This window comes from Anarhichas minor, unplaced genomic scaffold (assembly GCF_050575085.1).
Source record: "Anarhichas minor isolate MPS153535 unplaced genomic scaffold, ASM5057508v1 ptg000095l, whole genome shotgun sequence".
Taxonomy (NCBI): domain Eukaryota; kingdom Metazoa; phylum Chordata; class Actinopteri; order Perciformes; family Anarhichadidae; genus Anarhichas; species Anarhichas minor.
The window spans coordinates 1,420,840-1,443,598 of record NW_027466541.1 but is presented as its reverse complement, the minus strand read 5'-3'; the positions used below and the strand labels follow the sequence as shown (position 1 = coordinate 1,443,598).

The 22,759-nt window shown below is 43.8% G+C and overlaps 1 protein-coding gene across 1 annotated transcript; it reads left to right on the top strand.

Annotated features, from left to right (window-relative positions):
• The first annotated feature begins 1,154 nt into the window (after window positions 1–1,154).
• Window positions 1,155–22,391, top strand: LOC142939276 (netrin-G2-like). Its single transcript, XM_076082535.1, has 12 exons — window positions 1,155–1,887; window positions 2,774–2,858; window positions 4,034–4,440; window positions 9,479–9,737; window positions 10,488–10,633; window positions 10,798–11,036; window positions 11,133–11,305; window positions 11,501–11,524; window positions 20,792–20,959; window positions 21,239–21,382; window positions 21,460–21,549; window positions 21,645–22,391. Exons 3-12 carry the CDS (start codon window positions 4,207–4,209, stop codon window positions 21,770–21,772), a joined length of 1,605 nt encoding a protein of 534 aa, XP_075938650.1. The 5' UTR covers window positions 1,155–1,887; window positions 2,774–2,858; window positions 4,034–4,206; the 3' UTR covers window positions 21,773–22,391.
• The last annotated feature ends 368 nt before the right edge of the window (window positions 22,392–22,759 follow it).

Here is a 22,759-nt window from a genome sequence, read left to right as displayed (position 1 = left end):
TTGTCTTTAGACTGTGAGATCTGACTCTCACTTAGCACCATCTTTGTTCAGTTCTTTGTCCACTTTGTGAACTATCTTCTTCAGTCTGAAGCCTTCCTGCTTCGTGAGACCTCCTCTGTCCTTGCTTCTCATGTGAGCTCTGGCAGAGCTGGAGAGCTTCTCTTTGTCAGAGAGGTAGTCCTCCACTTTGGCTCCTCTCACATTCTTACTCCTCTTCAGAAACTCCTTTATCTTCTCCACGCTGTAGTCTCCAGAGCTCCTACAGCTGCCATCCCTGTGTTTAGAGGGCTCACTGTCAGCAGCAGCACCCTCCTCCTGACTGGACTCAGAGTCCTCCTCGCAACTGGACTCAGAGTCCTCTTCCACTGGACTCAGAGTCTTCCTCCAGACTGGACTCACACTCTGCCGCTCCTCCACTTCCTTTCGTTGCTGCTTTCTTTGCCTGTGAGCTTCCGCTGTCTCTTCTCTGTTTCCTCTTCAGCTGAGGGGCTTTGAGCTGCTCCTCGTCTGCTTCCATGTCCACCTCCCTACCTGTCTCCACTTGTCCTCCAGTACTCTCCCTCACCTTCTGGACCTCACTTTCCTATCCTTCCTCACCTCTTGTCCCCCACTTTCCCTCTCTTTTCTCACCTCCTGTACCCCACTTGTTTCCTCCTCCCTCACCTCCTGGGTCTCACTTGTCCCCTCTTCCTGTAACCCGCTCGTCTCCTCCTCCCTCCTCTTTTGGACCCCATCTGGCCCGTCCTGTCCGTCTTGCTTGTCTCCTCTGCCCTCCTCAGTACCTGTCTGGTTCTGGTTCTGGTCCTTATGAGAGCTGTTTTTCTCAGGACACGTTCTGCTCTGATGACCCACTTTTCCACAACTGAAACATTTAAAATCATCAGTTGTTGCATAAATGACGTAGTCGAAGTCATCGACCCTGATCTTGAACACTAGGTTGAGCCCCTTGCTCCTGTTGTTTGGGATCAAGAGCAGCTGTCTCCTGTGAGACACCACGTGCTTCAGGAGAGGAGACCTGCACCCAGAGGACACCTTCTTCACCTTAGACACTATCCTCCCGTGTCTTGATAGTTCTCTGGTTATGTCTTCATCTCTGATGAACGGTGGGACGTTGGACACTGTTACCTTCACAGCCGGTGTGCAGAGAGGGTACACGGGGAAGAAGTTATCGCCCACCTCGATCCCGTTGTCAATCACCACTTCCGCATTTCGGATGGTATCTAAAAAGATGACCACGGCATTGTTCATTCGCGCAGCGGACTTCACGCTGCTGTGGCCAACAAGTTCACCCACAGCCAGGCTGCATTCCTCCACTGAAACCGGGAAAGTCGGCGGGATCTTTATGCCGTGTTTCCTCGTGAGTTTGGTCATGTCCATGGTGGCGTTTAGCACGTTGACCAACACGCGCTGATCGAATGCAACCACTCACAAAGACCCCAAAACCAGCTAAATGTTCACACAAACACCGTGAGATACACTATCACATCCAACGTTAACTAGTGACGAAAAAATACCGAAATAAATCAGTGTTAATCGCTCTCGAACATGCTCCGTCAACTCTGCACTCCTTCCACTCAGACAGAGAGAGAGACAGAGAGACAGAGAGAGAGACAGAGAGAGAGAGAAACAGAGAGAGAGAGAGAGAGAGTCAGTTGAGCTCTGAGAGGTTTACCAGTGAAGAAGAGGGGGAGGGAGGAAGCGCAGCAAGAGATTAAGAGGAAAAGGCAAAAGAATAAAAACTGAGAAGAGAAAGAAGCAGAAGACCAGACGGAGGAGTAGAGAGTTCAGGGAGGAAAACTTTAATAAGAAGAAGAAGAAGAAAAGAAGACATGAGGACGTTTTATGAACCCGTTAATCAAGAATCAACCTGAAGACAGAGACTATCAGGTAAGACATGCAGGAGAGACAGGTGGAGAGAGAGAGACAGATAGAGAGACAGACAGGTGGAGAGAAAGAGACAGATAGAGAGACAGAGTAAGAGACAGACAGGTGGAGAGAGAGAGACGAGACACCACGAAGGTAAGACATGCAGGAGAGACAGACAGGTGGAGAGAGAGAGACAGATAGAGAGACAGAGTAAGAGACAGACAGGTGGAGAGAGAGAGACAGATAGAGAGACAGAGTAAGAGACAGACAGGTGGAGAGAGAGAGACGAGACACCACTAAGGTAAGACATGCAGGAGAAACAGACAGGTGGAGAGAGAGAGACAGATAGAGACACAGAGTAAGAGACAGACAGGTGGAGAGAGAGAGACAGATAGAGACAGAGTAAGAGACAGACAGGTGGAGAGAGAGAGAGACAGATAGAGACACAGAGTAAGAGACAGACAGGTGGAGAGAGAGAGACAGATAGAGACAGAGTAAGAGACAGACAGGTGGAGAGAGAGATGAGACACCACTAAGGTAAGACATGCAGAAGAGACAGACAGGTGGAGAGAGAGACAGATAGAGAGACAGAGTAAGAGACAGACAGGTGGAGTCTGATGAATATTTATTTAATGTGTTCATAAAGAAGTTTCTCCAGTGAGCTTTATCATTATAGTTATTCATTTTATATTATTATTAGTTTTATATTATTATTAGTTTTATATTGTTGGTACTTTATTATTATTATTATTAGTTTGTGGTTATTTATAGTTAAATATTATGTTTAGTTTATTATTATTATTAGTTTTAAATTGTTGGTACTTTATTATTATTATTATTAGTTTGTGGTTATTTATAGTTAAATATTATTTTTAGTTTTATATTATTTGTTGTTTTGTGTTTAAAGGATCAGGTGGAGGATCTGAAGGTGGAGAATCAGGTGGAGGATCTGAGGTGGAGGATCAGGTGGAGGATCTGAGGTGGAGGATCAGGTGGAGGATCTGAGGTGGAGGATAAGGGTGGAGGATCAGGGTGGAGGATCAGGTGGAGGATCAGATGTGGAGGATCAGAGGTGGAGGATCAGGGTGGAGGATCAGGATGGAGGATCAGGTGGAGGATCAGGGTGGAGGATCAGACTGGAGGATTATGGTGGAGGATCTGAGGTGGAGGATAAGGGTGGAGGATCAGGTGGAGGATCAGATGTGGAGGATCAGAGGTGGAGGATCAGAGGTGGAGGATCAGGGTGGAGGATCAGGATGGAGGATGAGGATGGAGGATCAGGTGGAGGATCAGGGTGGAGGATCAGAGGTGGAGGATCTGAGATGGAGGATCAGGTAGAGGATCAGAGGTGGGGAATCTGAGGTGGAGCATCAGGGTGGAGGATCAGGTGAAGGATCTGAAGGTGGAGGATCAGGATGGAGGATCAGAGGTGGAGGATCTGAGTTGGAGAATCTGAGGTGGGGGATGAGGTTGGAGGATCTGAGTAGGAGGATCAGGGTGGAGGATCAGGTGGAGGATCAGGTAGAGGATCAGGGTGGAGGATCTGATGTGGAGGATCAGGGTGGAGAATCTGAGGTGGAGGATCAGGGTGGAGGATCGGGTGGAGGATCAGGGTGCAGGATCAGGTGGATGATCTGAAGGTGGAGGATCAGGGTGGAGGATCGGGTGGAGGATCAGGGTGCAGGATCAGGTGGATGATCTGAAGGTGGAGGATCAGGGTGGAGGATCGGGTGGAGGATCAGGTGGAGGATCAGGGTGGAGGATCAAATGGAGGATCAGGTGGAGGATCAGGGTGGAGGATCAGGTGGAGGATCTGAGGTGTCAGTGTTTTTAAGAGGGAAGTTAAAATTGTATAAAGAAGACAAAGTCTCTGAGTCTCAGTTTAACCTTCTTTCTCATCAATTCAAACACAAACAAACAAACAAACAAACAGGCAGGCAGAGAGACAGAGAGACAGATAGACAGAGAGTCAGGACTGACCAGGTCTATCTGGATAAGCTGTGTTCAGGTTTATGTGGACCAGGTGTGACCAGGTCTATCTGGACTAGGTCTGACCAGGTCTATCTGGATAAGCTATGTTCAGGTCTATCTGGACCAGGTCTGACCAGGTGTGAGCAGGTTTGGCTTTGTCTCCTTTAATGAGTGTTGTTCTGTTGTTGTGTTGCAGACTGGCAGATCTGGATCTGAGAACCTCAGGTGTGAACTACAAGACCACCGATTTAGAACCATGAGAACCACCTGTTGGAAGAAGAAACCGAACCTGTCGATTAAAAATGTAGGAGGTGACTTTGACATGTGACCTCCAGAGGAACTTCCTGTCTGTCTGACTGTGAGTCCACCATGTCCCCCGTCCTCCCCTGTCTCCTTCCCTGTCTCCTCCCCCTCCTCGTCCTGCTGCCGGTGGGCCGGTGTCAGTTTGACGTGTGTCGGTCTCTGCGTGGCTCAGAGGCGGGACCAGGATGGGAGTTCTACTCCTGTCAGCCTTCACCTGCCAGCATGAAGGAAGTGATGCAGATCAGAGTCGACCCCCCCGGCATCACCTGTGGTAACCCACCTGAGAGATTCTGCACTTTAGTAAGTCATATACACACCTGAACACTCACCTGAACACACTCCTGAACACTCAACTGAACACTCACTTGAACACTCACCAGAACACTCACCTGAACACACACCTGAACACTCACCTGAACACTCACCAGAACACACTCCTGAACACACACCTGAACACTCACCTGAACACTCACCTGAACACACTTCTGAACACACTCCTGAACACTCACCAGAACACACTCCTGAACACACTCCTGAACACTCACCTGAACACACTCCTGAACACACACCTGAACACTCACCTGAACACACTCCTGAACACACTCCTGAACACTCACCTGAACACTCACCTGAACGCACTCCTGAACACTTACCTGAACACTCACCTGAACACACTCCTGAACACACACCTGAACACTCACCTGAACACTCACCAGAACACTCACCAGAACACACACCTGAACACACTCCTGAACACACACCTGAACACTCACCTGAACACTCACCAGAACACTCACCAGAACACACTCCTGAACACTCACCTGAACACACTCCTTTACACTCACCTGAACACTCACCAGAACACTCACCTGAACACACTCCTGAACACTCTCCTGAACACTCACCAGAACACACACGTGAACACTCAGAACACACACGTGAACACTCACCTTAACACACACCTGAACACTCACCTGAACACACTCCTGAACACTCACCTGAACACAGACGTTTTCCTCTAGAATGGAAAACGTCTCTATTGTATTTGGAGGATTCTCATGTGTATGATTTCTTTATTTTGAGCCTCCTGAGTCTTGTGGGTCAACGTGTGTCCTTGTTCATTGGTGTTCAGGATTTCTTACCAAGAGCTACTCCTCATTTATGGATGAAAGCCGCAACATGTGTCAATTTACGCTGGTTACAGTCTTTTCAAAATAAACTTCCATCTTCACAGGAAACAACAGTTTAGGAATGTTTATGTATCACAGCACAATATAGTTTGTAGGCTCAGAATGCTGTAAGAGAGCCACCTGTGACTGTTAGGAGTTTATTGAGGAGATAATAATCTGAATGTAACAACCAGAGGAGCTGTTTCCTCTGTTCCATGATATCAGAATATATTCATTATTATTATTATTATTATTATTATTAATTAATCAGGATTTCTGCTTTTAATCCAAAAGCAGATAATCTACAGCCTTGAACGTCTCAACATGTTATTTGAAATTGTTTCATCTTTAAATTTGTTTTGTTATAAAAAACAAGATTAAAACTGAAATAAATAACAACTACAAAAAATAAGTAAAATATTCTCCTGCAGGTTAAACTAACTAAACACTTTGAATGCAGACTGAACGTAAAAGACTCATTAGCGTAGCAACAATATGGCTACAATAAACTCACAATGCACCTCTCTCTGCTGGAGCCCGTATCACTAAGAATATCTGTTTTACGTACAATACGACTTGTTTCAAACATAATGTTCAGAACGTTATATTGTCTTGTGTTCAGATTAATATGGTAATCAATATTTCACATCCAGAGATTAGTGTGTCTCCTGTCAATCATGTCATGACCCCTCAGGTTCCTCTGGTGACCTCCTGGGGGGTCCTGACCCACAGGTTGGAAACCACTCACTCAGTCTGTCTAATTGTTCCTTTGGGAAGCTGAAGCCACGTCTGAATTATTGATAAATGTAAAAGATGTTATGAAGCAAAAATGAAATGTTAATTATTGATCAGTTAGAATTCCCACAAAACAGAAAATAACCGTAAAACAAATTTAACGGACAAAATAGATAAAAAACATTCAAAAAACAACTAAATACTTCAACAAATACATTAAAACTATCTAAAAACATCAACAAATACATTAAAACTATCTAAAAAAAATCAACAAATACATTAAGACTGTTGCTGTGACCTCCGGTGACCCCTCATTTAATAACTTAATACAATATAATACACATTATGAGGTAGAAAGTATGAAGTGTTTGTATTGCAGAGTATTTATATTGGACATAAATACATTGATACTGATATTGATATTGATAACACAGTACTACATGGTACTTCACGGTAGCATGTGGTACTACAGGGTACTACGTGGTACAACACAGTACTACGTAGTACAGCAGGGTACTACGTGGTACAGAGTTTAAGACTCTGGTGCTAGCCTACAGGGCAGTGACAGGAACAGCTCCTTCCTATCTCCAGGCCACGGTCAAGCCCTACACCCCCGCCCGACCTCTTCGCTCTGCTGCCTCAGGGTGATCGGTTGCCCCGTCGCTCAGAGGTCCCTGCGGCCGATCGACCCGGTCACAGCTGTTTTCTGTCCTGGCCCCACAGTGGTGGAATGAACTCCCTACTGACGGCAGAACAGCAGAGTCGCTGCCCATCTTTCATCAGGCTGAAGACTCACCTCTTCAAGAAGGCCTACCCTGAGCCTTCACTCACCACTTACTGTATTCATACTAGTTTGTTGCACTTAATAATAATAATAATGCATTTTATTTGTAACGCACTTTTCATTTAAAAAAATCTCAGAGTGCCACAGAGCCAGTACATAGTAAAAAACATAGTAAAAAACAAACTATAATAGAATAACTAGTAAGCATAAAAAAAACAGTGAATGAACAGAAACACAAAAGAAATAACTGACAGTGATTTATGTCAGAAAGGCCTTCCTGAATAGAAAGGTTTTTAGGCCAGTCTTAAAGAGACCAGTGTCTGTGTTGCCCTTAGGTGGTCAGGGAGACTGTTCCATAGGCGTGGAGCTGCCGAGCCAAAGGCCCGGTCGCCCATGGTGCGGAGCTTGGTGTTGGGGACCCGGAGGAGCGAGCTGTTTGATGATCTGAGGGTGCGGGTGGAGATTTGGGGAGTGATGAGTTCTTGTAGGTAGGGAGGTGCGTGTCCATTTATGTGCGAGTAGTAGGACTTTGTAGTCAATCCGGAATGAGACAGGGATCCAGTGTAGAGAGTGCAGAATGGGTGTTATGTGCTCATACTTCTGGACTCTCATCAGGATCCTGGCAGCGCTGTTTTGGATGTATTGCAGGTTCTGGATGTTCTTGGCAGTGATCCCAGTGAAGAGTGAGTTACAGTAGTCCAGTCTTGAGGAGATAAAGGCGTGGACGAGCTTCTCTGCATCTGACAGGGTTAAAGTGGGGCGGAGTTTGGAGATGTTTTTGAGATGATAAAAGGAGGTTTTGCACAGATGTTTTATATGGTCATTAAAGGTCAGGTGTGGGTCAAACCTAACTCCCAGATTAGTGACTGGAGGAGAGGGGGATGACCTGACCGTCGAAGGTGAGATGAGTTATGGAGGATGACTGAACCTGGTGTGGAGTGCCAACAAGGAGGGCTTCGGACTTATTGTATTCATACTAGTTTGTTTCTGTACTTCTGCTCGGGTTTATGCTCTTATGACTTCTGGTTACTAGTAGTTCTCTTGAATATGTTGAATACACTTATTGTACTACGGGGTACTATGTGGTACAACACGGTACTATATGGTACTACAGGGTACCATGTAGTACAGCAGCATACTACGTAGTACAACAGGGTACTACATGATATGTAATGACATTATGTCGGTATAAATGAAACATAGACTGTAGTGAGGGCTACTTAGTTAACAAGATGTAATTTAAATCTTTATCTGCAGAGACTGACGGAAGATTACAGTATTTAACCTCTAACACACAGAGCAGATTAACACACACACACACAGAGCAGATTAACACACACACACACACACACACACAGAGCAGATTAACACACACACACACACACACACAGAGCAGATTAACACACACACAAACACACATACACTCCTACACACACAGACACACACACACAGAGCAGATTAACACACACACACACACACACACACAGCAGATTAACACACACACACACACACACCTACATGCACAGACACACACACACACACACCTACACACACAGACACACACCACCCGAATCCAACAAGTGATAACAAGAGAACAAGTGGATACTTATTGAGGATGTTATATATCTTATATATATCTTATATACTTATATATATCTTATATTCAGTATATATCTTACATACTTATATAATGTATATACTTATATACGTCTTTACTTTGATACCATCTGTTGGTAGAAAACAGGAAGAAGACGACATCAACAGACTGACGGCTTTCTAGACTTCGTATACTGGATCAGTTATTAAAAAAACATGTAAAACCTCCATATATTCTTATATATATATATATATATATAAATATATATATATATATATGTATATATACTGTATATATATATATACTGTATATATATATATATATACAGTATATCGGTTCAGTACGATACAGTGGTGCCACGGTTCGGTACGGTTCGGTACGGTTTCAATGCAGCAAAAAAGCAGAAAAGCCAAATCCTCTCTGGTGAGACTCAATGGGGCGTGTCTGAGTTGATTCTCTGTTTGGGCTTTTGTTTTCTTTTACAAAGCAGAAATGATGGTCTGGAGAACTGGGCTGGTGAAGGAGTAGTGTCACGGGGCTCAATAGCATTCAGCATGTTGGTGCAGCCTGGTTTATCACTAGAGGAGGGATGAACCTTTAACCTGTTTGAATCAGGAGGGAACAGATACCGAGACACTGCGGGAGAGTTTGTAACCAATATCACGTGACTATTCACGTACACTGGGCTGATGGTGCCGGTGTAAACAGGAAGTAGATTGGTTGCTTACTTAAAATAATATGACGGAGTAATAAAGTATTCTTTAATAATGAACGGTCGTGTTTGATACTTAAGATCTTCTCTAAAATCTTCCTCTATAAACTCAAACAGACAGTTCGTAGAAAGTTTTAGAAGTTTTATTTTTCAGACTTAGTACCGTATTGTACCACGTAGTACCACATACTACTCATTTAAAATTACAACCTCAAACTGCTTTTTCTGTATCAAATTCTATCCACTTGAACATCTCACTGACAACATGAGAACATTTAAAAAGAGGAAAACATCTCCTCAGTATTTGACCTCTGGGTTCTCTGTGTGTTCTCGTTCTGCAGGAGAACCCGTACCTGTGCAGCGATGAGTGTGATGCCTCCAGCCCCGACCTGTCTCACCCTCCTCAGCTGATGGGAGACAGGGAGAGGGGGGGGCTGATCACCTACTGGCAGACGGTCACATGGTCACGGTATCCTGAACCCCTATTGGCCAACATCACTCTGTCCTGGAACAAGAGCCTGGAGGTTGTGGACGACATCGTCGTCACCTTCGAGTACGGCCGACCGACCGGCATGGTGCTGGAGAAGTCTATGGACAAAGGTGATTGGTCCTGGGGGGTCCAATGAACACCAGCTGGTACCAACATGTGGGGGGGAAGGGGGGGGGGGGGGAGTCGAGTCGGTCCAATGAACACCAGCTGGTACCAACGTGAGATCTGGTCTCTGATCTGGATCAATACAAACAAATAATTCCACATGTTGAAAGTTCACTTGATTGAGCCTATTCCTGTTAAAGCTAAAGCTGCCCTTCAAAATAAAAGCTACAGACGAGCCAACAACAGCACCACTTCAGGAGACTCTTGGGGACCACTGTGCCCTGGGAGGTGACTAACAGGTGTAGTTGAGCTTACAGTAGTGCATTATGGGTACTGTCATGTACATGTACTACCTGGTAGTACTGTCATGTTCCCTCCAGACACTCTGAATGATGTGTTATTACCTGGTAATACTACTACCCCAACTACCTGGTAGTAGTATTACCAGTACTACTGCTAGTAGTACTTGATGTTGGACTGTAGAAATAGACTTGATTTTGACAGTACTACCTGGTAGTACTATCTGGTAGTACTACTACAGAATCTGACGGGGCTTCACAGACCCAAACCAGAGAAAAGTACACGGACCAGTACTGAGCCACGAGGATGCCAAATCCACATGTGACCAGTACGTGGTTGGTTACTGGTAACTGGTAATATGAACCATGTTAACTGGTAATATGAACCATGTTAACTGGTAATATGAACCATGTTACTGGTAATATGAGCCATAATAACCAGTATTTGTGTTGCAGGTGTCACGTGGCAGCCGTATCAGTTCTACGCTGACGACTGTCTGGAGGTGTTCGGTATGGTTCCTAAACGGGTCTCAGACTTAGCACCGAGTAACTTAACCCGGGTCATCTGTACCGAGCAGTACTCACGCTGGGTCGGAGCCAAGGTGGGTAACTGGTCTTGACACTGGTCATACTGGGAACCAGATAACACTAATGAGTTTATAGAGTGTTATTTAAATGATATGAGTCACTGAGAATAGAGATTGAACAATAAGCAGCATCAATGGAGGACAAACATGTCAGCTGGCTGTCATGGTTCCACCAACAGGAGGAGAAGATGATGGTTTTCGAGGTGCGAGCTCGGTTCGGGGTGTTTGCAGGTCCAAAGCTGATCAACATGGATGCCCTGTACACCCGGATGGAGACCACGAAGGGTCTGAGAGACTTCTTCAGCTTCACCAACCTCCGACTGAGACTCCTCCGCCCGGCTCTGGGAGGGACCTACGTCCAGAGAGACAACCTGCTCAAATACTTCTACGCTATTTCTAACATCGATGTACCTGCAAGGTATGTACAGACTAACAACCAGCTACACCTGAGAACACCTGAGAATACCTGAGAACACCTGAGAACACTTGGTGTGTCTTTGTGTGTTTCCTGCAGGTGTAAGTGTAACCTGCATGCGTCTCAGTGTTTGTTACGTGATGCGACGCTGCAGTGTGACTGTGACCACAACACAAGTGGACAAGACTGTCAGCTCTGTGGACCAGGGTTCAAATCCCGCAGCTGGAGACCAGGATCATACCTGCCGCTGCCCAAAGGCACTGCCAACACCTGTAAGTACCAGAACACACACACACACCTGTACGTACCACAACACACACACACAAACTGCCGACACCTGTACCTGTCAGACAGCACACACACACACACACACACACACACTTGTACGCACTGAACACACCACATTTACTCAGAGATCAGTTGGTGGACATCAGACAGAATAAAACAGTAACATGTGTCTTTTTCAGGTGAGGCAGCAGAAACAGCAGCCAGTAAGTACTGTTTACCTGTTCACCTGTTTATCTGTTCACCTGTTTGTCACGTTCCATTTAATCCCCACCTCCTCCTTCACTAATGTGGTCAGTGTTGCATCATCATGTACAAATACTAAAATACAACAACACCGTAAATTAAATCAGCTGGAACTGAAATATTCAAATGAATGTCAAGACTGATTGGTTGTATTACATCATCAAATCCCTCGCTCTGATTGGTCACATGAGTGGTCAGTTAAATGGTGCATTCTGGGAGAAACATCTGAGTTAATCTGTCGTTTAGAGTAGTGTTTTTCAACCTTTTCTGAGCCGCGGCACATTTTTTACATTACAAAGATCCCGCGGCACACCAACAACCAAAAAAGTTACAAAATGACACCTTTTAGCATAATACTGCATATCTGCCATGGTGTCAAAGTCAATCACAGAGAGGGGCAAAATAAAAAATTGGGACTACGTTGAGGGCCAAATAGAGTCACCATCTAATAAACAGGATAGAAGGGATATTGGACAAAGTGCAAAAAGAATACATGTTTAGGTAGGCCACATTATTTTATGCATACGTACCAGAGCCAGATGTTTGGCATCTTTTCTTGGCTGCCAGTTCATTAATATCTGGGGTTAGGTTCTGTGGAAACCCTCAAGATGGAGTGAAGGTGTGAGTTAAGGCATTGTTTCAGGGTGAAGCTTGGAAACTGTGCAGCGCCCTCAGAGTCATACTTTGCCTTGAGTGTCATTACACTGGAGGTCTATCAGCTCCACAGGTGCTCTTTCCACGTCAACTGCAAACGGATTGCTGAGCAGTTCAGATTTAAATTTATGAGCTGCAAAGTCGGCAAATCTCCGAGTGAACTCTGTGCCAAGTGCACCCAGTTTATCAGCAACATGCGCAGTCGGGAACACATGGCGACCTTTACTGCATCGCACATGTCTGTGATCATACATGTCTGTGATCACATGTCCCCGTCCCTGAAGCTGCAGGTTTAGCGCAGTGAGATGCTTCGTTATGTTGCAAATAAAGCCAGCTCACATCGCCACTTTTCGTCCCGGAGCTCTGTGGTGTGGCGGGCCGGTTATGATAAACATATATTTTCTGGCGGGCCGTTGTACCGAGGGCCGGATATATGCTGACAATTGAATGACAAGTCTCTCAATGTGTTGATCCTTACTTGGCATTTCATCTGGGTTATTTTGTCCAGGGCCCAGTTCAGAGTCTGCATTTTTACTTTTCAAATATTTCTCCATCGCTGTTCGTCTCGTCACCGCAACCTCTCCCATCATTTCATTACTGCACTACCTACTGCCACCCACTGGCATGGAAGAGTATTTATTACTTAGCCAGACACTATATTGCAGCTTAGACGCTCAACAATGGCAAAGTATTTGCAACAACTAAATCATATTTTTTTGGACTCATTAAGTGAAATTGGACATTTTCCCATGGCACACCTGACGATCTCTCACGGCACACTGGTGTCTGGTTTAGAGACAAATGGTGTGTGTTTAATCTGTGTTAGTCAGTTTTACCTTGTAAATCACATCACACTCACAAACACATACACACACACACACACACTCACAAACACATACACAGACACACACATACACACACACATACACACTCACAATCACATACACACACACACTCACAAACACACACACACACACTCACAAACACATACACACACATACACACTCACAATCACATACACACATACACTCACACACATACACGCACTCACAAACACATACACACACATACACAAACACATACACAATCACATACACACACATACACACTCACAAACACATACACTTTCACAAACACATACACACACACACTCACAATCACATACACACACACACACACTCACAAACACATACACATTCACACTCACAAACACATACACACACACACACACACACACTCACAAACACATACACACACATACACAATCACATACACACGCGCACACACACACACACTCACAAACACAAACTCACAAACACATACACACACATACACACTCACAATCACATACACACACACACATGCTCACAAACACATACACACACACACTCACAATCACACACATACACACATACACACTCACAAACACATACACACACATACACACTCACAATCACATACACACACACACATGCTCACAAACACATACACACACACACATGCTCACAATCACATACACACACACACTCACAAACACATACACACACATACACACTCACAATCACACACACACTCACAAACACATACACACACACATACACACTCACAATCACATACACACTCACAATCACACACACATACACACTCACACACACATACACACTCACACACACATACACACACATACACTCACAAACACACACATACACACTCATAATCACATACACACACATACACACTCACAAACACATACACACACACACACACACTCACAAACACATACACACACACATACACACTCACAATCACATACACACACACACTCACAATCACACACACATACACACTCACAATCACACACACACATACACACTCACAATCACATACACACGCACACTCACACACACACACACATACACAAGTGATAACAAGAGAACAATCGGATTCTTATTGAGGATCTTATATATCTTATATACTTATATATATCTTATAAATATCTTATATATATATTTTATATACTTATATATATCTTATAAATATCTTATATACTTATATAGATCTTATATATATCTTATAAAGAAAGAAAAGAAACCATTTTTATTGTCATATACATATACACATACACGAAATTTGCCTTCTGCATTTGACCCATCCCTGTATATAGGGAGCAGTGGGCTGCCATACTTATATATATATTTTATATACTTATATATATCTTATAAATATCTTATATACTTATATATATCTTATAAATATCTTATATACTTATATATATATTTTATATACTTATATATATCTTATATATCTTATATATATATTTTATATACTTTTTTTTATATACTACTATATGTTAAGTTGATATTCTCGTTACAGACTGAGTGGAATGTGTTTCACTGATTGGCTCGTTGGTTTCAGGGCTCAGTAGACTCCAAAATTAAGTGTTTAAGGCTTGGTGGGTTAGTCTGTGTCTAAATATTCATTATTATTTATCATTATGTTTGAACTGCTCACACAAACAACTTCAAACTCCACAGTGGGCTTCACTCTGGTTCAGGAGAAAACACCAGAGGATAACTTTGACCTGAGCCTGAGCTCTACAACCCGATAAGATAACATTGTTTGAAGCTGACAGAAACCTTAACAGTCTCATGACACGTGATCTATTTTGAAGTCTACTGCTGGCCTCGTGGTCTGAGTCGGGTTTCTGGGACTTCTCCTATTCAGATTCTAGTAAACTGAACATTTTGCAATATTTCATGTTCTGCAAAGAGTTGAACGAGTAGAAAGCTGAGATTCACTAAAGAGACGTAACTCTTCTTCTCTGACAGCGGATTCTAACTCAGCAGCATCTGATAGACCTTCTGCCCCATCAGATGGAGTGAATGACACTACTACAGCTACTACTACAAGTGCTACTACAGCTACTACTACAAGTACTACTACCACTACTACTGACAGTATTATAACTCCTGACACTACTACGACTGACGCTACTGTACGTGATAGTACTACCCCTACTGAGAGTACTACTACTACAGCTACTATAACCAAATATACTACCCCTATTGATAGTACTACTACTACTACTACTACTACTATAACTGAATATACCACCCCTACTGACGGTACTGCTACTACTACTACTATAACTGAATATACCACCCCTATTGACAGTACTACTACTACTATGACTGAATATACGACCCCTACTGACAGTACTACTACTACTTTAACTGAATATACCACCCCTATTTACAGTACTACTACTTCTAACACTATTGACACTACTACCTCTACTCCTGACCTCACAACAACAGACAGATCCACAACTATTTTTATATACATGTTGACTTTTGATGCAGAGTCTACAAGCACAGTGAGTCTTCCTACTGTCACAAATACAGCCAGTACTTCTACTACCACTGACAAATTAAGTATTACTACTGCAGAAACAAGTACTACTAGTGATGTATTTGACACTGACAATGATCTCACCATCAATAGCATCATGACTGATACGAGTTCTAAAACTTACCTCATTAGTACAAGTGATACTGGTGACGTTGTTAAAGCTAGTGTAGATTCTACTACTACAACAGTTGACACTGGTACAACAGTTTTTACCACTGTCAGTAGTACTGTTAGTACTACAGATGCGTTTCCAGACTTTAGCAGTACAACAGCACCTACAGCGGACACATCTTCATCCAGCAGTCCAGCTCTGGAGACTGGAGACAAACCAGCTCCCACAGTACCAGACACCACCACTCCCAGTACCACTATTAGCACATCCAGTTCCACCAGTACTAACAGCCCCACTATCCCAGGCCGCAGTACTGACTCTGAGGTGTCTATTTCTGACCCAGTGACTACGCCCTCTGACTCCACCTCCTCACCAGACAACAAAGACTCCACCCTCTCTGGGATTGGTACTACGAACTTGATCACCAGTACTACCTTACCTGCTGATGGGTCTACAACATCAACTGGAACACCAACAACAACAACCATCTCAGAAATAACCCCAGCCGGTGACAGGGCTTCATCTGGAGATACTGCATCCATTGGGTCAGACCCACCCAATCGGGCTGGAGATGCTCCACCCGCAACAGGAGCTAACACAACTTTTCCTGATGTTCCTCTAGACCCTCTGATCAATATACCTCCTCCTGATGTATCACCTCTTGATTTACCTCCTCCTGATGTACCACCTCTTGATTTACCTCCTCCTGCTCCTGATGTACCACCTCTTGATTTACCTCCTATTGATGTACCAACGGAAGTACCACCTCCCAATGTCCCTCCACCTGAGGAATCACCATCTAATGTATCTCCTCCAGATGTACCTCTTCCCAATGTACCCTCTCCAGATCTGCCTCCTGCAGATGTACCTTGTCCTAATGTACCTCCTTCAGATGTTCCTCTGGATGCTCCCTCCTTTAGGACTCCAGTTATCCGGATAGATATATCTTCTCCAGATTTACCTCCCCCTGATGTACCTTCCCCTGATGTACCTCCTCCAGCTGTATCTTCTCCAGATTTACCTCCCCCTGATGTACCTCCCCCTGATGTACCTTCCCCTGATGTACCTCCTCCAGCTGTATCTCCCCTTGATGTACCTTCCCCTGATGTACCTCCCCCTGATGAACGTCCTCCAGATGTACCTCCACCAGATGTGCTTACCCCTGATGTACCTCCCCCAGATGTACCTCCCCCTGATGAACGTCCTGCAGAGGTACCTCCTCCAGATGTACCTTCCCCTGATGTACCTTCCCCTGATGTACCTCCCCCAGATGTATCTCCCCGTGATGAACGTCCTCCAGATGTACCTCCTCCAGATGTACCTCCTCCTGAGGTACCTCCCTCTGATGAACGTTCTCCAGATGTACCTCCTCCGGATGTACCTCCCCCTGATGAACGTTCTCCAGATGTACCTCCTCCAGATGTACCTCCCCCTGATGAACGTCCTCCAGATGTACCTCCTCCTGATGTACCTCCCCCTGATGAACGTCCTCCGGATCTACTTCCTCCTGATGTACCTTCCCCTGATGAACTTCTTCCGGATGTACCTCCTCCTGATGTACCTCCCCCTGATGAACGTTCTCCAGATGTACCTCCTCCAGATGTAACTCCTCCTGATGTACCTCCCCCTGATGCTCCTGAAGAATTATTGTTGCCTCCTTCTGAAGGAGGAGGTGATGCTGTACTAGACATAAGCACCACCAACTTAGATCCATCTGACCCTGCTGGTGATTTGGCTCCTGTTGACTTCAGCTTCCCTTTTCCGGATGATCCAAATTCAGCTGACCCTGAACCAGATTCTGGACCAGTGCCTGTTGGTGATCCTGGGAACGTTCCAGATGATTCCCGTCAATCTGTTGTTGTTGCTGAAACAAATTCAGTCGATTCTGGACTGGATTCTGTCTCAGCAGGGCTAGATACACAGGAAGCAGGAAATGGTGGAATGGAATCAACTAGACGAGATTCCCCTGAACCAGATACTACAAGTGCTGGTCTAGATTCTATACTGGATTTTCCTCCAGCAGTAGATGATCAAGGACTAGATTCGTCTGCAGCTCAGATGAAAGGAAAGTCTTCCGGAGAGGATTCAGCTGCCGGTGGACCAGCAGAAGGTTCAGAGTTGGATGAAAAGAAAGACTCTGAACAAGAGGAGATGGGCAAACCAAAAGAGGAGAAAGGTACGGAGAATAAAGTGTACAATATATCTCAGAACACTGGCTGCAAATTCAGACATTCTTTCTTATTTACTTTGAGCTTCATTCTTGAACTTAGAAAAAGAAGCTTGACAAAAAAAATAACAAAAAGTGCAAAAGGTGACATGTCGTTGTTTGACGTCACATATTGTGGCGTTCTTCAGTGAATGGATTTGCGCCATTGTCTTGGAGATGAGTTAGTAGTTGTCATGTGACCTCATTATATTTGGCTGAGAGCTTCAGAAAGTTGGACCCTGTCCTGGGTCCAAATATATGTGGATGCTGCACAAATACGAAACAATTTCTACATCAGTAAATGATGTTCACTGTGATAGATTACCGACATCAAGCAGGTCTCAAGTAAGCGCTCATTTATTCTTGGAGGATGTTACACATGAAGTACTGGCAACAATGAATTGATGAGCTAGAGTCTCAATAAAGAGACACAATGCTGAAGAAGATGTATTTTTCTACATGCAACTGAAAACCTGCAGATAAACTCTGTAAACTTGAGTTTCTATCAGAGCAGCTGCAGCAGAAGCAGCTTCACGTGTTGATAAATCAAACAGTACTCAAATAAACTTCTTTCCTACACATTTCAAATCTTTCCTTCTCTGTTGAACCAAACAGTCACTCAGGCCAAAGAGGAAACAAAAGAAAAAAACACGGAGAAAGATGACAAAGGCTACGAGAAAAAAGGTAAACATGAAGAAACAGTCGTAGAAGAGCCCCCTACTGGCTAGTAGAGGCTGACCTTATGTGGGAGTATTAGTAGTACAAGTAGCAGGAGTAGTAACAGTACTTAAAATACAAAGACCTGCTGCTCCTCGCTTGTCATGAGTAGTTCAGTAGCAGGTCTGACCCCCGCTGACCTCTACTGCTACCTGCCCGTTACAATGGATACACATATTGTTTTGTTTCCAAGCGACCCAGAAGATTCTGATTCCAGGAGGACCAAAGTTCAGTCAGCTGTCCAAAATTGCCTACGTCACCTTCCAGGGTAAGACCACCTCTGACAGCCTGACCCCCTTCACCTGGTCCCCTTCACCTGTCCTGACCCCCTTCACCTGTCTTGACTCCCTTCACCTGGTCCCCTGTCCTGACCCCCTTCACTTGTCCTAACCCCCTTCACCTGACCCTCTTCACCTGGTCCCCCTCACCTGTCCTGGTCCCCTTCACATTTCCTGGTCCCCTTCACCTATCCTGGTCCCCTTCCCCTGTCCTGAGCCCCTTCACCTGGTCCCCTTCACCTGTCCTGACCCCCTTCACCTGACCCCCTTAACCTGTCCCGGTCCTGGAACAGATTCCATTTCCCTCTTTAAATGGACACCACCACATAAACCAAGTTGTGTTCCTGTTTATTTTATCCACGAACAGCAGATGCGATCGTAAACGGGTTCCTCTCATAGACCTTATTTAAGAAGTGGACCTGGTCATCGTACCGCCACCCATCGGTTGGTGGACGGTTGTTGTGTGGACAGCATTGTGTGGGGGTCGCCATCTTGTTTTTTTTGCACACGTGACACGAGAGGGCGGAGCCAAATACTAACGAACGCTGTTACAAATGTTACAATTCACTGTGATGAAGTGAAGTCACAAGAGGTTCAAGTTGAAAGAATACTCACTACAGATGAAATACAAGACACAAACAAACACACACCTGTCTCCTCAGCCTTCATGTTGCTCTCACCTGTCTGTCTGTCACCCGTATGTGGGCGGGGTTATGTACAGTAGGTGGGTGTGTTTATCATTTCTATATGCTTCATTGAGATGATGTATAAATACTAGTGCTGGGCAAGTTAACGCGTTATTATCGATTTAACACATTCATTAATTAACACTGACAATTATTTTATCGCGCGTTAACGCAGTTTTTTATTGATTATTAAGTGGACATTTTTAACACAAGAACCGGGCAGCGAGCGGTGAACAGCTGTGTTTGTGTGGCGTCACTTCCTGCTGCTGCTGCAACTCTTTATTAGCATAACTTCCTCATGCAGGTTACTGCCATGGTACAGACTACAGGTTCCATGCTTCACCTACATGTACAGCTTCTTATCACCCTCTATGTACCAACGTACATTTATAACAAATACCACACATATTACGGTAATCAGCGTTGCATATGTGTCTGACCAAAATACCAAAAAAAGAAAAATAGAAATGATGAGTTTTTGTTTGTAATATGTATAATAAGCATCATTTAGTTATCACTACTGAGAATTTAACAAACATAAAAACATGACGTAGATAGGTTTGCAGTTTTCAAGGTGTACATTTAAATTGTATCTCTTACACACATGAAGATAAAGTTGTGAACACCGGCTGAATATTTATAATCAGCATCATCATTATAACTGTGTTATAACTGCTGCTGTGTAAAGGGAATACTGCTGCTAACAAGAACCTGATGTGTTTAAAGTGTTTACACCAAATGTTATTGACCTTTAGTTCATATAGCAGCACTTTCAAAATAAAAGTGAGCAATACACTACTTTTGAATTCATTATTGAACTTTGCGCATAACAATGAGATTAATCGCGATTAATTGCAAAAAAATCATGCGATTAATCGCGATTAAAAATTGTAATCGTTGCCCAGCACTAATAAATACACTATGTTGCACACGTAGAAGATAAAACTCAAAACAAAACAGAAGATCATGTTTTATCCCAAATTTAGTTCCAGGAACTCGTCTCCTAGGTAAGTGGAAAACAGAGGAAGCAGGTAAAAGAAAAAGAGCAAACACGTTATGATGCAACACTTCACTTCAGTTATGATGTCATATATTACTTGTGAGGTCACGATGCGTGAAGCTGTGTCCAGGTGTTCTGACAGGTGTATCTGTGTCTCTGTCAGACTGCGAGTGTAACGGCCACTCGAACCGCTGCAGCTACATCGACTTCATCAACGTGGTCACATGTGTGAGCTGTAAACACAACACACGAGGTCAGAACTGTCAGTACTGTCGCCTCGGATACTATAGAAACACCTCACTGCCACTTGAGGATGAGGACGTCTGTGTTGGTCAGTAATACACTCACACACACGCACATACACACATATACGCACACACAGACACACACACACATATACACATGTACACACAGTGGTGATGATGGTGATAATAATAATGATGATAGTAATGATGATGATGATGATCATCATGGTGATGATGATGATGGTGATGATGATGATGATGGTGAAGATGATAATAATAATGATGGTGAGGAGGATGATGATGATGGTGATGATGATGATGATGATGATGATGATGATGGTGAAGACGTCTCTGTCTGTCCTCAGACTGTGAGTGTGATGGGAGGGGCAGTGCGTCTCCTCACTGCTCTGACTCTGGTCTCTGTCAGTGTAAAGACGGAGCAACAGGGAGGCGCTGTGACACCTGTCTGCCTGGATACACCTGGAGAGAAGGCGGGGCCAGCTGCACAGGTACATGGGGTTTAAGGTTGAGGTCAGAACCAATCTTGATGTTATCAATAATATTAATAATCAATGTTGTCCCTCAGTGAACGTGTGTGATGAGGAGCGTTTGATTTGTCAGAACGGTGGAACCTGCGTCGACCTCCAGCGCTGCGTCTGTCCGGACAGCTTCACAGGTAAACACACATCTGTACGATGTCACAGCTCCGGTAATGTGGGCGGGGACTGATGATGTCACAGCTCAGGTGTCATGATGATGTTGTGTGTGCAGGTGCATTCTGTGAGAAGAAGGTCTGTCTTAAAAAGAGCGGTTGCCTCAACAACGCTGGGAGCTCCTCCTCTCCGACCTCACACCTTTACCTGCTGACTCTCAGTCTAATCTCCTACAACCTCCGTTAACCACGCCCACATACCCCGGGCCACGCCCACTGATGACACGTCAGAGCAATGAATATTGAAGAGGATGTAAATGTTTGTTTGAACAGGAAGGGAAATGACACATTTGGATTCACTTGTGAGGAAGTTTCTTCATCTCCTGTAACGTGTTGAGTCATCACATTTAAAGACTAAATAAATGTGTCTTCACTTTGTGAACCGAGATGAGAAAATAAGAAAAAACTGTGAAGAACGTTTCACATTCAAAGCCTTTTATGTGGATGAATCAGTGCTGATGGTAAATGTAGTCCATTTAAGCCTCGTGTAGTCTCAGCTCACTTCAGTACAGATGTGCCTACATGTACCAGGATGCATTGCGTGTGGATGCAGGAAGAACAACAGGAGAACTCAGCTGTCTGGGTCAATATACTGATAAAATACACTGAGGAACTACATTTCCCATCAACACTGTTTGAAAACAGAAGGTGTGTAAACCAACATGAATACCACTAATTATACTATGGACACAAATGTTTCTATTGTGTTTGGCTGGATTATGTGGATTAATAAATGGCAATGTAATAAAGACAATACTAATATGTATCTATATATATATATATATATCATTATATATAAAGTGTGTGTGTGTGTGTGTGAATGTTATTGTTTTTCTTCTGTTTTTCTTTTGCTGTAATTTGTTCTTTTTATAAGAAAAAAAATAAACTTTTTTTTATTTACGGTCAGTATTGTTTTTACTGCAGACTAAGTATTGTTTTAACTACAGACTAAGTATTGTTTTTACTGCAGACTAAGTATTGTTTTTACTGCAGACTGAGTATTGTCTTTACTACAGACTAAGTATTGTCTTTACTTCACACTAAGTATTGTTTTTACTGCAGACTAAGTATTGTTTTTACTACAAACTAAGTATTGTCTTTATTACAGACTAAGTATTGTCTTTACTACAGACTAAGTATTGTTTTTACTACAGACCAAGTATTGTCTTTACTA